This window comes from Zootoca vivipara, chromosome 9 (assembly GCF_963506605.1).
Source record: "Zootoca vivipara chromosome 9, rZooViv1.1, whole genome shotgun sequence".
Lineage (NCBI taxonomy): Eukaryota > Metazoa > Chordata > Lepidosauria > Squamata > Lacertidae > Zootoca > Zootoca vivipara.
Window position 1 is genome coordinate 6,373,963 of NC_083284.1, and position 17,386 is coordinate 6,391,348.

The following is a 17,386-nucleotide window of genomic DNA, read 5'->3' on the forward strand; positions in this document are numbered from 1 at the left end:
TAAATACTGCATCCCATTTGAAGAGAGCAATTATTGAAGAAGTAGGGCAGTTGATTGGGGGGGGGAGGCTGGGTAGAGCATTAGAAAAATGTGGGAAGAAAGAGTGTTGCATTTTGGCTGGAAAGTCCCAGGGGGTTCGGTTGGAGATATGGGGAGGGAAGTGATCTGGCACAAGGAAATGGTGGAATCATAGAATTGTAGAGCTAGAAGGGATGGGTCATCTAGTCCAGCCCCCTGCAATGCAAAGCAGAGACCAAAGGACAATGGTGACTTTTTAAATATTTAACACACCAGCCCCATAGCCCATAATGTCTTTGGGTAGGTGAGAGCTGAAAAGCCAGCATTCAGAAGCAGCCTACTGTGTCCAGTTCTGGGCACCCCAATTTAAGAAGGATATTGACAAGCTCCAGAGAAGCGGACACGGAGCAACGGATTCAAACTACAAGAAAGAATATTCCACCTAAACATTAGGAAGAACTTCCTGACCGTAAGAGCTGTTCGACAGTGGAATTTGCTACCAAGGAGTGTGGTGGAGTCTCCTTCTTTGGAGGTCTTTAAACAGAGGCTTGAAAGGCATATGTCAAGAATGCTTTGATGGTGTTTCCTGCTTGGCAGGGGGTTGGACTGGATGGCCCTTGGGGTCTCTTCCAACTCTATGATTCTATGATTAAGCTGGAATATGTGCAGAGGAGGGCAACCAAGATGATCAAGGGTCTGGAAATGAAGCCTTATGAGGGACGGTTGAAGGAGCTGGGTATGTATAGCCTGGAAAAGTGAAGACAGAGGAGATATGATAGCCGTCTTTAAATATCTCAAGGGCTGTCATGTGGAAGATGGAGCAAGCTTGGTTTCTCTCGCTCTTGGAGGGTAAGACCCGAACCAAAGGCTTCAAGGTACAAGAAAGGAGATTCCAACTTAACAGCAGGAATAATTTTCTGGCAGTGGGAGCTGTGGAATGGATTCCCTTGGGAGATGGTGAATTGTTCTTCCTTGGAGGTTTTCAAGCAGAGGTTGGATGGCTTTCTGTCATGATCTAGTTGATATTCCCGCATTGTAGGGGGTTGGACTAGATGCCCCTCGGGGATCACTTTTAACCCCACAATTCTATGATTCTAACAAAGGTGTACCTTTTGGATCAATTTGCATTTGCCCCTGGTAGCATAGCCAACAGTCAGGGGTGGTGGGAAGTGCAGTTTTAAAAATGCTTGGGAGTGCAACCAGCTTACGGAACACGCTTCAGAAACATGATTTAAATAATGTTTTTAAAGCTGGGCTTTTGCTGACAAAGGCTCACGGCATGTTGTGCAGGGGATGTGGTCCCATCTTTTGAAACCTGTGCAAACCACCCTCCCTCCCAATGAGGCCTGTTTAAAAATTGGCCAGCTTGTGCTCACCTGTCACAGGGGTGGCAAGAGAAAGTCATTCTTTTCAAAGCTTTGCTTGTTACTCATCGAAGTCACTGGAGGGCAGCACAGATCCACCCGATAACACATGCTGAGAAAAAATGGTCTTTGCTGCTGTTCTTTTTGAAAAGAGCATGCGAAAGTGACGAATGCAGCCTTCAACACGAATTCAGGAGTGTGGCAATGGAACCACCTTCTCATTTATTTATATTGATTTTACTAAGGTATTTATAGACTGCTGTTCTGGCGAGACGTTGGTCCAAAATGCAGTTGATTGTTTCAAAGTTTTGTTGCTGGGTGTGTGGCAGATTCACTGGGGTGGCTGAGTGTCACAGACTGGTAGGATCGGAGGGAGGAACCAGCCGGGGAACCCCCAGGGAAGAAGGCTCAGAGCCCCGGGGTGGGGTGGGGTGGGGGTGGGACGACAACAAGTCGTCAAAGGAGAAGACTCAGAGGAGGTGTCGGAAGCTGAAGAGGTAACAGGGCTTAGTGAGCTGGGAGAGTCTGTGGCAGAGAGAAGTCCAAAATCGGAGGCAGAAGCTGAATCAGGAGAGGAGTAATGCCCAGAGGCAGAGATGAGTCTGGGGGGGTGAAGAAGTCCAGGGGTCTTCCCCTCCTGACAAGCTCTCCTCCCCCTGGTCTCCCAGAACCACCAGCAGAGGCTTAAAATAGGCAGAGAAGAGATTGGCTGTACACAAGTGCAGTCTCAGCTTGCTTGGGGGGGAAACCCCGGAGACATGGGGCCTTGCGCAGCCATGGGAAGGCAAGGACCTTCCGTCTTGGCAACTGATTCTAGCAGGGATGAGCTGTTGTGCTCAGGAGGCCTGACACTTAACCAAGTCTAGGCAGATCGTGATTTTGCTAATAAAGAGTTAACTCCAACTTGCATGGTGTGATTTACTGCTGGCAAGCCCCTGACACTGAGTTTGTACATCAGTCTTCTCACCTTTGGGAAACTGGAAGACCCAGGAGGACAGCAGCCGATGTCCACCTATGCAGAATTGCAACTGATCAGCTCTTCGAGGAGGCAAAGGCAGCCTTCGTGCTGGGAACCTTTTCATGTAGGAACAGGTTTCGCTGATAAGACAAAATAAATGGTTTTAAGTAACCAAACAAGCACCTATACGGCTGGGAACACCTGTTGGAAACATCAGGTCTCTCACCTGCTTCTGCTCACTGCCTCTGCCCATCGAGGACAGCAAAGGCAGTCTCTAGAAAACTGGTGCGGGTTAGGAGCAGAAGAAGAGCTTCCTGGGTCAGGCCAAATGCCATCTTGTTGAGCATCCTATTCTCACTGTGGCCACCCAGAAGCTTGTGCAAGCAGGACCTGAGCAAAAGAACAGCGAGAGGCTGGTGCAAAGTCACACCCAGTGAGCATCATGGCCGAGCGGGGATTCGAACCCTGGTCTCCCAGGTACTATTCCGACACTGCAGCCACTGTGCCACACTGGCTGCAAATACTGGAATAGTGACTCGCATTGGAAAAGCAACTTTTAAAAGGCTGGTGGGTAGAAAAGCCAGAGAAGCACAGTATTCAGAGAGAACAAAGCACTTGGGCCTGCTAGTCTTCCCCAAAGTGTTGTTGCAAGACATAAGAAATTGCCAAGGGGCCTTTTGTTTTTGTGTGTGGAACACACAGGAGGTTTCCTGCAAACAGAGAGAGAGAGAGAGAGAGAGAGAGAGAGAGAGAGAGAGAGAGAGAGAGAGAGGCTGACATCACTTTTTAGGTGGTTCTGAGCTCTTAGGGTGCTTTCAGAAGAGGACTTACTCTTTTAAGGAGGTTGCTGGGTTATATTGCAAACGGGTCATGAGCAGTGTTTGTTTTTTAATTTGCTAAATTTCCCTCGGGAATGGTAAATCTGGATTTAATGGTGGAGGGGCATGGAACAGGCGGGTATTAGGGATGGGGCGCAATTTGATTCCGTTTGCATTTTAAGGCAAAACCACCTAATTTGCACTTTCTGAAACAATATGAGAACTGAAATGTAGCCATCCTTTGAAATTTGCACTTCTCTAAATTTTGGGAATGCAGCATCACAAACAACTAACCGACGGACAAAAAATTACATATGATCAGGACAGGTGTACATAAAAATGAATACATTAGTGAAAAACAGCATTTGTAATGCATTTGATTATAGATAATCACATGCAAAAGGTTTTTTTTTGTGCTATTAGGAGAAAGTCACGCCAAAATATTGGTGAGTTTTCATTACGTTTTTAAATATATAATTTTTTAATTGTTATTTTTAAAAAGCCTGCAAATTGCTGCAGAAATGTTGCATTTGTTTTTAGACTGTTTCAAGGGTTTCAGAATATTGTGCCTTTGTTTTTTGTTTTAAAATTGTCCATCTGCAGCTCTGGGCTCCTTCGGGGAGGAAGGGCGGAGTGTATATATTCAATAAATAAATAAGTATTGCAAAATATGCACGTTTTAATGCATACTTCCCCCCAGCAAGGCCAAACGCAATGGCTTTTCTTTAAAATATGCAGCATCTCAAAAACAGATACGCTGTACTTTCTGGGGACAGATTTCCCGTATCTGCGCCTCGCAGGCACCACATTTATTTGTTTTTAAAATCTCTGTTTGAGCACCTGCAGAGAACAGCTCTCGCTGCCAACCACATTTGGCACCCGTTGGATATTCTGGAAGGTGGCCAGGTACCTGGCAGACCGCCCCCCCCCACTCCCCTCCAGATTGTTCATGATGTGCCCAGCTAGCATCACGCCTGAGCTGCCGCCACCCACAGCCAAGAGCTGCTTTCTATCAATGCTCAGCTGACAGGCCTTGAACAGTGGGAGCTCAAGATCAAACGCAGCTCAGGAAAGGGCGAACCAAATGCCCAAGCAATGAGGGAGAAGCAGCTGCCATTTGTTTGCCACCTTGCCACCTGGGGAATCTGTCTGCAGTTCTCAACTCAGTTCAAAAGGAGCATCGTGGACTTAGAAGAATAGAATCCTAGAGTTGGAAGAGACCACAAGGGCCATCCAGTCCAACCCCCTGCCAAGCAGGAAACACCATCAAAGCATGGACTTGGAAAAGGTTCAGGGGGAAAAAGGCAAACGACATGATCAATGGGATGGAGCAACTCACTTCTTAGGCATGTTTGCAGGGGCTTTTGTGTTTAGGTTGAGAGGAGACACGATAAAGGTGTATAAAAATACAAAAAGTGTACATGTGTGCACAGGGGAATTCTGTCTGTCTTGCAACAGTAGAAATTGAGAATGTACAAGAAGCTGAATGATGGAAGATCTGGGAGATGCAAAAGAATTGTATGCCCACTGAGCATCATTAAACTATGGACTTTACTATCACAAGGGGGAGTGATGGCCACCAATTTGGGTGGCTTTAAAAGAGAATGAGATAAAATAACGGAAGAGGCAACTATTAATGGCTCCTAGCTGCAATGTCTTTGTTCTCCCATTTACCATGGGGAGGATGCTGTTGCAGTCATGTTCTGCCAGGGACATCTGGTTGTCCACTGTGAGAACAGGATGCTGGACCAGATGTGTTCAACCTTATAGGGGTGTTTGTGAGAATATCGATCGTTGCAGCACTTGTTTCAGAAGACACTTCATAGGAGTAATAGATGCGCAGACCAACATAAATTGTGCATGGAGCTTTGTGTTCCATCTGCTTTGCCTTCATAGTTTCTCTCTCTCTCTTGCACACACACATGTGCAATGGACTGGTTGGATGCGAAGGAGTGGGGGGAGCAACCAGCTGAGGAACCCCTAAAGGAAGAAAGCTCAGAGCCCGGGGTTGGAGGTGAGGCGACAATGAGTGGTCAGAGGGACTGGGAAGAGGTGGTGTCGGAAGCTGAAGATGTAACAGGACTTAGTGAGCGGAGAGAGTCTGTGGCAGAGAGAAGGCCAGAATCAGAGGCAGAAGCTGAAGGAGAGGAAGGCCCAGAGGCAGTGATGAGTCTGGCTGGTGCAGTCTCCGCCCCCTGCTGCAAACAGCTCCCCTCCCCCCATGTCTCACAGAACCAGAAGAGGCATGAAAGGGGCAGAGGAGAGGTTGGCTGCACACAGGCACAGTCTCTGATTGCTTGGGAAAAGCCCTGGAGAGGAGGGGACTTAGACGGCTGTGGGGAGGTGGGGGTTTTCAGCCTCGGCAACTGACCCTACCGGGGATGAAGTGCTCTGCTCATTAGGCCTGACAGCCATCCAAGTCTGTGCAGATCGTATTCTTGCGAATGAAAAGTTAAGTCCCAACTTTCATGGTGTGATTTACTGCCTGCTCACTCCTGACAATGGGCAAACATTTATGGTAATGTTGCCTACTGCATCCCTTCCCACCAAACATATACTCCACTCCTGCAATAAGCTCTTTTTCAAAACTTCCAGGCAGCTAAGAATGTTCATAAACGTTCCACGGCTCCTTGGTGAACTCATTTCAATATACTGAAACCAGAGCTCTTACAGAAAAGAGTGACGGAGGTTTGAGAAAACAGCTATCTGCATGTGTTCTCCTCAGGCTTCCTCTATCTCATTTGTTGTTGGCGAGTTGGTTTTTTCCAAAGTAAATCGGCAAACACCTCCCCCCCCCTCAATGCCTTAGCATCCACTGTCCTCTGCCCCCTTAGTGGCTCTGCAACCATAGTTCATATTATCCCTTAAGAGATTACCTAAAGCTGGTTTTGACTTTCCAAACGGATATATAGATTAGCAGCCACAGATTCCACCACTCTGCTGTTATTTCCAAAATCTGCCTTTATTTACAGTTCAAGTCAAATCGCATGCAAACGTTCCCCTCCCCCACCCTCCCCGCATTTAAGAATAGCGATTAGCAAAAAAGATGCATTAGAATTTTAAAATAGCAATTAAATATACAAAAATATAGTTTACAAAATAAAAACCCAGCATGTTTTCTTTGTGTCTTTTCTCTTTAAAAAAACCAAAAATTCTGCTGCAGAATTTTATTTATTTGTTTTAGTGTACAAATGTCTCCTCCAGGAGGACGTCTAAGGTTCATAAACTCTCTCTCTCGAATCACACGCTATTTACAAAAAGAAGACCGCGGCAGGCGGGGCAGGAAGAGATCAGGTTGAACCCGGATGGACGAAAACAGTAAAAGGCTACTGAAAGTCATGCCATACTAAGAACCGGCTATTGGAAATTTGCCCCTATTATGGAAGGACTGGGAAGAACAGTCTGTGCCATTTTAATTTATTTTTAGCAAAAAGGGAACCTCACGCTGTACAACGTAATACTGCAAAATCCCTTCCCTGTGTCTTTTGAACAAGTGCTGACACAGAAACAAAACACACTGCCCAAAAGGGGGTTTGAGGATAGCATCCTGCCTCCTTAGCAGACCCCGAAATTATCTGCGCAGGTAATCTTGGAAATGGACCTTTCCACCATCAGAACTTTCTCTGGCCAGAAACTTGCTTAAAAAATAATATTTTCACAAATCGATAAGGGAACATGAATTGGACTCCAACCTGCCCTGACGGGTTATCTAGTGGAACCGAAAACAATTATTTTTGAACAAATCCAATGAATTCTCTACGTTCGTGTACGCCGAACTATATTTGCTTGGCGCCTTAGCGGTTGACAAAGTTTAGATTTGGGCTGATGGAATTGAAACTCCCGTTGGAAAACGGAGACTCATCAATGGCTACTGGTTATGATGGGAGACCCTCCGGGTTGAGAGGCAGGAGGCCTACAGAGATTCCCCAGTTGCTCGTGAACTGCAATGGGAGAGAGGCTTATCACCCTTACGGCTCCCCAGAGGCGTCTGGCTGGCTGCTGTGGGACACTCGAAGCTGAACTAGAAGGGTCTTTGGTCTGATCCAGCAGGCTTCTTTTTCAGATGAATCCCCCCGCCAAAAGTCTGCGCTCAACTCTACGCAAAGCTGCTAAGAAGCTTGCGGATCCCAGGGTTCCTAATAGTTGTCATTTTTATTTTAAATTCCAATCGGGTCTAGCTTCTACGCATGCAAATGCCCTTCTGCACTCAAACCTGGTTAAAAAAAGGGATTTGCTACATTGTGGGATTTTAAAAAGGGACGCTCCCCTGTTGCAGAATCCCAAAGCTGCCTCTTCTGTGGGATGCTGGCAGGGCCTAGCCTTTTCCTTGGCTTCTGAGTTGTCCATTAACGTGGCAGGAATCTGCGCGGTTTGCTTCCCCCCGCCTCCCTCCCGGGGCACTTAAGGAATCATTTTCTGAGGCAGGAATCAAGCCAGTGTGGATCTCAAGTGCCTAGCAGGGCAGTGGTGGACGTCGGCCTGACTGGTAACCAAATAATATTCTGTGCGTTGCCGCTAGGCCTCTAGGCACCCACTCTTCCTTTGCAGAGCTGGGCTCTGCTCTTGCTCTCCGTCCCACAGCGTACGAGAGAGTCACACGGACTGCTGCTGTGGATCGTTCTGCAACCATGCCGGGCCCTTGCCTTGTTCTGTTCTGTTCTGGAAGCCACAGGCAATTCGGTATGAGGTAACCGCTGAGCGGCAGAATCTCGGGACACTGTTCCCAATCCACCCGCAAAAAAGGACCACGCAGGGTCTCTTCGATCCCGAGGCGCAAAGAGTGCGCTTGTCCGATCTCACATCCCTCGCTCCGGCATGTGTGCAGCTCAGTCCAAATGGAAGCGTCGGACCTGCATGTGTCCTTCGTAAAGTGCTCTTACGGAAAGAAAAAGGGGGTCGAAAGGAAGAAAGGAAAAGGCCGAGCCCGGAAAGGCCTCTTCTTGTTGCACCGGCGGTGGTCTCGGTGCTGAGGATGTTTCTGCGGTCCAAGCACCCGCGCCTTCCCCCTCCTTCAAGTGTGTCCTGGGAGTTCCTCGCGAGATGGAAGACGCCCCGGCGGAGGCCCCGAGGCCGTAAGCAGCAGGTTCAGAGAGCGGGACATCTCTGGGCAGCAGGCTGCGCCCGAGAGAGGCTCGCGGGGAGCTATACGATGTTGGCCGCCCCGGGGAGGGGCTCCTGGGGGAGTCCGTGGGCATCCGGCTTGCTGTGGAGTTGCGCCAGCTGCAGGACGGCCATGTTGCAGAGCGGGCAGACTTTGCGCACCTCCAACCATTTGATGAGGCACCTGTGGTTGGGGGGGGGGAAGAGAGAGAGAAAGCAGCCCCTTCAGTATAGGCAGCCTTCAAACTAGGAATATAGTAACCCAAATAAAGCAGTGGTTTTCAACCAGTATGCCACGACAACCTGGGGTGCCTTGAATGATGGTCAGGGGTGCCGTGGGCAACACTGGCCTCCATCCCTCTTTCCTTCCCTCCCTTCCTTTGATGCCCTCTTGCATTTCTGCCTCCCAAAGGCTTGTGTGGCTGTTTGTTGCAGCAGCCCTGGCTACAAGCTCTGAAGGCGAACGGTGCCTCTGGGGCTGGCCAGGGGGCGCTGATTGCCAGGAACTGAGGTGCCCTCAGAGTAGGGAAGCAAGCGCGCAGGGGAGTCGAGCCTGCCAGTCTGCCAGCCCTTGTTGTTGCGAATGGAAAGACAAGTCCCAGGCCCTTGTGGGGCAGTGTGAGGAGGCACCTCTCTTGGGGGCAGCTCCGAGACCAGGGGCGGCAGCAGTGGCTGCCCGGAGGACTCCCAAGGAGAGGGGAGAGGAGAGGAGGCTGAGGGAACCCTCCGCAAGGGTATTCGAAAAAGGGTGAGAGGCTGCCAGCTCTGCAGGCACAACTGGGCTCCTGAGCCCCACCGAGTTGATTTGCCTCTGGCAGTTGAATGGCAACATGAAATAGATCTTAATGAAGAGAAAACTACAGAAAACCCGACTGATGTTTGCTCTGATTTGGGTCTAAACTGCGGGTTTTCCCAGGGAAAGCAGTAGAACAAAACAGCAACTACTCAGACCCATTGCCTAGATGTCACTGGACAAGCAGGTGAAATCTCAGACCCCAAAGAAGTTTGGCTAAGCCCGAAGTAAAAAAAAAAAGGGGGAACCATAGGATGGACATAGGTCAAGGATTCTTAGGTGTGCTTCCTGCATGGCAGGGGGTTGGACTAGATGACCCGGGGGTCCCCTTCCGACTCTACAATTCTATGGCATTTTCTGGGAACATGGTTGCTCCTCGGGGGCTCCTGACATGCAGCTGCACATTGCTTGGCCACGTGCAAAACCCAGTTCATGGAGGACAGATCAATGAAAAGCTTGTTATTTCATTTTAGATTAATTACAGCTCCTTTTCCCAGCCCTGTTCTTTTCCCAGGGTGGCCAAGGAAGCATTAACACAATTAAAACAATAAGATCAAAAGTGAAATGATAAAATTGCAGATAATGGGGCTGAGGGGAGAGAGAGCCACAGCATCAAACAAGGTCTTCGAAAACAAAGAGACTTTCCTTCGCCTGGGGCCATACTAGCCTCCTTAGGGAGGGTATTCCTGGTTGGGGCAAGCAAAGGAGGACCCTCATAAGAGAAGGGCTACTACCCACAGATGGTTGTGCTCTGCCAGTTGGAGGCAGCAGAATGGGGTAACTGTGCCTCCGAAAGACCAGGTGTGCAGCCTGGGAGTCATTTTGGACTCACAGCTCTCCATGGAGGCGCAGGTCAATTCTGTGTCCAGGGCAGCTGTCTACCAGCTCCATCTGGTACGCAGGATGAGATCCTCCCTGCCTGCAGACTGTCTTTCCAGAGTGGTGCATGCTCTGGTTATCTCCTGCTTAGACTACTGCAATGCGCTCTACGTGGGGCTACCTTTGAAGGTGACCCGGAAACTGCAACTAATCCAGAATGCGGCAGCTAGACTGGTGACTGGGAGTGGCCACTGAGACCATATAACAGCGGTCCTGAGAGATCTGCATTGGCTCCCAGTGTGTTTCCGAGCACAATTCAAAGTGTTAGTGCTGACCTTTAAAGCCCTAAACGGCCTCGGCCCAGTAGACCTGAAGGAGCGTCTCCACCCCCATCGTTCTGCCCGTACACTGAGGTCCAGCTCCGAGGGCCTTCCGGTGGTTCCCTCCCTGCGAGAAGTGAGGTTACAGGGAACCAGGCAGAGGACCTTCTCGGTTGTGGTGCCCACCTTGTGGAACACTCTCCCACCAGATGTCGAGGAAATAAACAACTCTCTGACTTTAGGAAGACATCTGAAGGCAGCCCAGTTTGGGGAAGTTTTTAATGTCTGGTGTTTTATCGTGTTTTTAATATTCTGTTGGGAGCCGCCCAGAGAGGCTGGGGAAACCCAGCCAGATGGGCAGGGTATAAGTAATAAATTATTATAATATTATTATTTTTCTGAACGCCAGTTGCTGGAAACCACAGGAGGGGAGAGTTGCTCTTGTGTTCGAATCCTGCTTGCGGGCTTCCCACAGGCATCAGGCTGGCCACAGGGAGGACAGGATCCCAGACTGCGTGGGCCACTGGCTACAGGGCTCTCCTTACACCCTCAATATTCCCAGACAGAAGGAGGTCACCTTCAGACTAGATATCCAAAATCCGTCGAGGATTGGACCTGGGAACTACTGCATGCAGAGCACAGCACCGAGATACGGTCCCTGCCCGCCTAAAACCCTGGGGCCAGACCCTTTATCTACCACGTGCAGGAAATGCCTACTGCTCCCCAGTCTGCCGTTCCGTTCCCTCCCTGCTCCCCGATCCTTCAAAGAGATGCTGGCGGCTGCCTGTGTGCCACCCCTTCCCTAGCGCTCTGAACCCAGAGATCATCAGGCTGAGAGAGAGAGAGAGAGAGAGACAGGATCCCTCCAAGGAACAGCTGCTGGGGGCAAGGAGCAATAAACGTGGCTCTGTTTTGCTCCGCTTGCAAGATTCTCAAGGGTTTCTGTTTGAAGACTACTGGACTAGATGGATGTTTTGTTTTGATCCATATTCTGATATTCTAAAAAAACCCACAAGAGGCGCAGATGGAGGCCTTTTTAGTGGCGGCTCCCGACTTGTGGGAAGCTCTCCCTAGGGAGGCTCGCCTGGCGCCTTCATCAGTGTTAGAAATTAGCCAGGCACCATTTTCCATTTCCACTGTGTGTGTTCCCCCTTCTTGCATACTGGGACAAGTGAACTGTTTTAAGAGCAAGCTACAGCCAAGCAATGCAGTTGGACTCGTAAAATCACAGAATCGTAGAATTGTAGGAAGGGTCCCTATGGGTCATCTAGTTCAACCCCCGGCGAACAGACATTCTGTTGTGGCGACCTCATTGAAGGTGCCATTTGGCACCTAGCTTATATATCTGAGTTTCTAACACCGCTCTGGATGGTGGCAACATGAGAACAGGGCCTTTTTAGTGGTGGCTCCCGGCTTGTGGAATGCTCTCCCCAGGGAGGCTCTCCTGTCATTACCTATTTTCAGGTGCCAAGCGAATACATTCCTTTTAAACCAAGCCTTTGACTTTTAATGGGCAAATATCTTTTTTTGTAAGTCGCTTTGAGTTGCCTGCGGCAACTAATAAATTTAATAATCATAAAGCCACCCTGCTTGCATTTGAAACTGCCTTATACTGCATCAGACTGCCAGCCTCTTGGCTTGGTCGTCTTTCTTTCTGAGCTCTGGCACCCACAATCCTTCGAACTTGCGTTGCCAGGGGAATGAGCTTGGCACTTTCTGCAGGCAGCGCTGATGGGGGTCTGGCTCTGTTTATCGTACACGACAATGGATGCTCCCAATGGATGTCCCCATGGCCTGGAATCACAGGGAAGGCTTTCTCCTCTGCGGCCACCACTCTGGCTCTTAGGTTGTGGGTGCAACCCTCAAGAGGAAATAAGGAGGCACCGTCCTCACGGCCAAGGCCCACCTGCTGAGATGCTCCCTCCCCCTCTGACCCCCCCCCCCAAAATTTACAGGCTGCCCACAGGCCCCAGGGGTTTCCAAGAGAGGCCGGAGGCCTTTGCAAACATTTCTCTCCAAACCTTTCTGCGCACTTACTTTCTGTGGAAGGCGTGTTTGCATGGACAGATTCCCAGCTCATCTTTGGGCTTGAACTCCTCCAAACAAACAGCACAGATCTGAAAGGAGCGGGGGGGGGGGAACAAGGGGAGGAAGAAGAAAGGTCAGTTAGACAGGGGGTGGGAAAGAAGCATTTTGCATTCAGAACCATAGTTGGAAGGGACCCAAGGACCATCTAATCCAAGCCCCTGCAAAGGCAACCCATAATAATAATAATAATAATAATAATAATAATAATACAAATTCGTGCATTGCAGGGGGTTGGACTAGATGACCCTCAGAGTCCCTTCCAGCTCTACAATTCGATGATTCTAACCTTGGAATTATCAGCAGCATGCTCTAGCCAACTGAGCTATCCAGGGATGATGGACTCAGATAGATTTCAAAAGAAGAAAACAATATTAGGTGCACAGGAACAGTCCTACTGGCTGCAGCTAATATATTTATATTTGCCAGTTGGAGGCAGCAATGCATGAGGGTCCCAGTTGCCGGAAACTGCAGGAGGAGCGAGTTGCTCTTGTGTTCGAATCCTGATTTCTGGTTTCCCACAGACAACTGTTCCCCCACTTTGAGGACAGGATGCTGGACAAGGTGAGAACCACTGGCCTGATCCTGCAGGCCCTTCCTATGTTTTTTTTTTTTAAAAAAGAATTTGAATTGCTATTGCTGCATTGGAAGAAGAGTTTTGATGCCACAAAGCAAGAATGTTTTTGATTGGATTAAAAGGTAAGGATGCCGGGGACTGTGTGGGAGATAATTTTGGTAAAATAAAAATAAGTGAAATAGTTTTGACGGTACCCATAACTGTGCTGGCTCCTGGACTGTCCTGATTTTGCAGGACAATTTACCAGAAATGAGAACAGTACCCTGTGGGTCCCAGGGCTGTATTTCCCAGTTCAGAAAAAACACATTTGTCTCCAATATTCCTGCATTATTCTCAGATTCCTGCATTGCAGGGAGGAGGTTGGACTAGAGGACCTTTAGGGTCCCCTTCCAACTCTGCAATTCTATGAAAAGGACTGGAGGGAAATGTGCCCGAGTCGGAGCCAATTCTTTTGACAGAACTTTCTAGCCTCCTCTAAGGCCTGCTGGGACTCTCACCCAGTGGTAAGGTTTTATAGCCAATAAAAATAACTTCTCCGGCTGTGTGGCAACTGGCAGGGGCAGCCCAGTTGCATAACCAAACTTTCTTTTTTGGCTTTTATTTCCTCCGAGCAGAGCGATAACGGTGTCAGGTTTGTGCTGCTGAAAGGCCAGCCTTCTGAGCACCTATACCGGGGGGCCCAGCACACTCCCCACTTTCCTCCAAAATTTAAATTTTGAGCCCTGTAACTCATTCTGCCAGCGCCGATGGCGCCACGGTAATTGAGGAGGGTTTCGAACTTCTCTTTCCCTCCTCGGCTCGATGTCTCTTCCCACCTTGCCAGGTTTCAAGAGTTACAAGAGATTGAAAACATCCTTGCTGAGCTCAGGAAAAGGTCGAAGGCAAGGTGATGCTTTATTTCACCGGCAAAGGGAGGAGGCAAGATTCCAGACTTCACAAGACTCTGGATGGAAAAGAAAGCCCCTGACTTATTTTTGGAGAAGGCGGCTCTACATTATTCACAAGGGGAGAGCACAGCTTATGTGACAGAGTTCTGAAAATTAGATGGGTTTCATGTCTCTGTTGGCACTATGTTGGTTCTGATTACAGTCGTACCTCGGAAGTCGAATGGAATCCGTTCCGGAATTTCGTTTAACTTCCGAAATGTTCGGAAACCAAAGCATGGTTTCCGATTGTGCAGGTGTGCTGGAAACAATAGTGGAAGCCACGCCGGACATTCGGCTTCCCAAAAAACGTTTGTAAACCAGAACACTCACTTCCGATTTTTGATTCTTTGGGAGCTGAAACGTTCGACTCCCAAGGCGTTCGGGAGCCGAGGTAAGACTGTATATTTAGTGTACTATATTATATATACAGTATATATTACTTTCTTTACATTTGCACTTTTCTGTCTTTTCACTTTAGTTTCTATAACTGAAATTACTTCTTTTCTTTTCTGTTTAAATTTTTCTTTATACTTTTCATTTTACAACCAACACAAAACAAAGATTTAAATTATCCCATATTGTTCAGTATGATGTAACTGAAATCTTCTTAATCAAATATTATTAATAATGAAGTTAGTTTTATATCTATTTAACTGCCATGACTCCTCTTCAACCCCCCTCCCCAAATACCCTGGAAGCTGAACAATGGGGTGGCTGTTCAGAATTCTTTGATGGGAGCTAGCCAATCTCTCACAGAACTACAGTTCCCAGAGTTTCTTGGAGGGTTGGAATCAAGATTAAGGCAAACTGGGGCTGTGGTATAGATCTGCTTGGTGGCTAGCGGAAGGGCAAATCTGTCCTTCAGTTTCTCTCGATTTCTCATTTCCCCCCATCCTTAAATTCAGTTCTCCTTGTTTCCACATCAGTTTGATTTTCTTCGTGGGTGACAAAGCCAGCTTACCTCATGTAGGTTGAGTTCTTTGACTTTTTCCTTTAGAATAACCTGCAAGGGGAAAGAGAGAGAGAGAGTTAGAAAACGGAGGTGCCTGTACTTGTGCAAAGGACAACAACAACAACACCCACACACAACAAAAACAAACATTGCAAAACGGGGGTTGAATTCTTGTAAGATGCACACAAGCCGGACGACACAGCAGACCTTTGCTCCCAAAGCCTTGCCTTGCAAAAGTTGAAAAGCAGAGCTGAAGGACACCTGCCCCACTGGGCATGCTAAAAAGGGCCCCACAAACGTATCAACAACTTATAGAAACGGGAAGGGAGGGTGGGGAATAGTTTAATGCATTGAATGGCCTCCATGTAGTGCTTTTTTCTGGGGGGGGGAACACAACATGCAGAGGTACGCATACCCCTAAACATTTTTGTGAATCTTTGTACTTCTGTCCATTTACTGTATTTATTTCCCCTGATTTGAACTATAAAATGGTGATTTTCTTGAGTCAAAATGAGAGTACCCCTAAATATTTTTTTAAGAAAAAAAAAAGCACTGCCTCCATGGGATCATGATTCAGGTAGGTAGCCGTCGAAATATATATACTATAAATAAAAAAAGTTGTCCAGTAGCACCCAGTTTGATCTGGGTATAAGCTTTCGTATGAAGTGTGCATGCAGTTGGTCTCTAAGGTGTTACTGGACATTTTTTTAAAAAAAATAAAATAATATATATTTCCATGGGATCATGAAAGAGAAGGCGCAGTGTAATCCTATGCATGTTTTGCTCAGGAGCAATTCGAAGGTCCTGTTTGCACATGGAGTTTATCCGTACTGCAGCTAGTGCCATTGCTTCCCTCCCACAAAAACCTTGAATATATACCCTGTTTCTCATATTTTAAGACATACCCATAAAATAAGCCATAGCAGGATTTTTAAGCATTCAAGGAATATAAGCCATACCCCGAAAATAAGACATAGTGATAGGCGCAGCAGCAATGCCGGCCGCGGCAGGAGGAGGAGGAAAAAAATAAGACATCCCTTGAAAATAAGTCATAGTGTGTTTTTTTGAGGAAAAAATAAATATAAGACATGTCTTATAATATGAGAAACACGGTATATATATATATATATATATATATATATATATATATATATATATATATATATCTATCTCCATCCCTTGGTGGTGAATTCTAATTTGGAAGCTCCCTGGGGCAGGGGTCAAATCTTATGGCTTGTTCGCCTGCAAAGGGCTGAGAGCACCACCTGAGACGTTTTGCTCGCTTGCCTGCAGCCTGAAAACAATTTGGCCTTTTAGTTGAAGTGAAAGCTCAGGGAAGCTTTTCAACTATGCCCTGATTGAAATTTGTCAGGGCGGCCGGGTGGTAGCGACATCGGCAGCAGGGGACAAAGAGGAAGAAAAGCTTACCTGTTTGTAGGCATAAAGCTCTTTGTGGGCTTGGTGTCGAAGCCTGGAAAATAAAGAAGAAGAGGAAGAAGATTGAATATGAAGAAGGTAGATAGAACACCCAGAATGGAACAACAATTCGTGCATTGCAGAGGGTTGGACTGGATGCTCCTTGGGGTCCCTTCCGACTCTACAGTTCTATGACTCTAACAGCACATCAGAATCGCCACCCTTCGGAACAGATCACACCAGGCAGTCATTTTTAGGCCTGGTCTGCCCAAATGAAAACAGAGTAGTGAAAGGCTTACTGGACTCTGCCACTCGTACACAGGAAAGTGAACACTTTGCAAGTTGCCAACGCTATGCAAAAACGCAAAGAAAAAAATGATTAATGTTTTTGTAGATTTGCCTCCATTAATAGCATGCTCATGAGCATTAATAGCATGCTCATAGGAAAGGAAGCTCGTCGGAACCTGACAGTTAGGAAAGGAAGCTCGTCGGAACCTGACAGTTTGCAACAGGGGTGCGTTTAAAGAGGCAGTATGTCTCTGTGGACCTAATACATGCACAACACCCCAGGGTGGAAATGCTAGCTCAGTGCCCCTTCCCTTTACCACCTTCTAAAGGTGGTAAAAAGAAAAAAGAAAAGAAAAGAAACATCTGCCTGTTATAAATCTCCTCTCTGCTTCTTGTTCCATGGGCTCTTGAATTCTTAAGAATACCGCCAACAAGTTTTAAGACCAGGAACTTGTTTTTCCTGCTATAAATACTCCTGGGTGGTTGTTTCGATTGTGGTATTTTTTAACAACTAATGGAAAAAAAGACCTATGCAGATTGATGTTCAAATTGGTACTTCTGTTTTCTTTTTCTTTTCTTTTTTAAAAAACATTTTTGCTTCAGCCCTAGCTTCCACACAAAAGAGGAATCCACCGTCTTTCCACCCCACCAGATCTCAGTGGTGCTCATCACAGGGGCCTGAGATTCCCACACACAGATTCTGCTCCTCGGGATATACTCCTTGGAACCAGTTGAAATAAGGTTGGGAGAACCCTTAGCCACCCGAGATGTGCCAGACTCCGAATCCTGTCAGCCACAACCCAGTGTGGTCCACGGTCAAGGATGATGTGAGCTGGGCTTTTTTAAAAACAACATCTGGAAGGCTGCAAGTTCTCCATCCTTGAGTTGAACGATAAAGGACCCAAGTAGCATTTCTATTTAAAGGAGGTCTCCTTTATCCCAAATCCTGCTG

The 17,386-nt window shown here is 47.6% G+C and overlaps 1 protein-coding gene across 8 annotated transcripts in view; it reads right to left on the reverse strand.

Moving 5' to 3' along the window:
* Positions 1-7,053: 7,053 nt before the first annotated feature.
* Positions 7,054-17,386, reverse strand: part of RNF24 (ring finger protein 24) — a 68,236-nt gene continuing 57,903 nt past the window's right edge. For all 8 annotated transcript variants that reach the window (XM_035103052.2, XM_035103049.2, XM_035103054.2 and 5 more), the window contains 4 exons: positions 16,159-16,201; positions 14,740-14,781; positions 12,228-12,307; positions 7,054-8,442 (listed from right to left, as the gene is read on the reverse strand). In XM_035103052.2, coding sequence (XP_034958943.1) covers positions 8,301-8,442; positions 12,228-12,307; positions 14,740-14,781; positions 16,159-16,201 — 307 coding nt within the window. In that variant the 3' untranslated portion in view covers positions 7,054-8,300. The remainder of the gene's footprint in view (positions 8,443-12,227; positions 12,308-14,739; positions 14,782-16,158; positions 16,202-17,386) is intronic.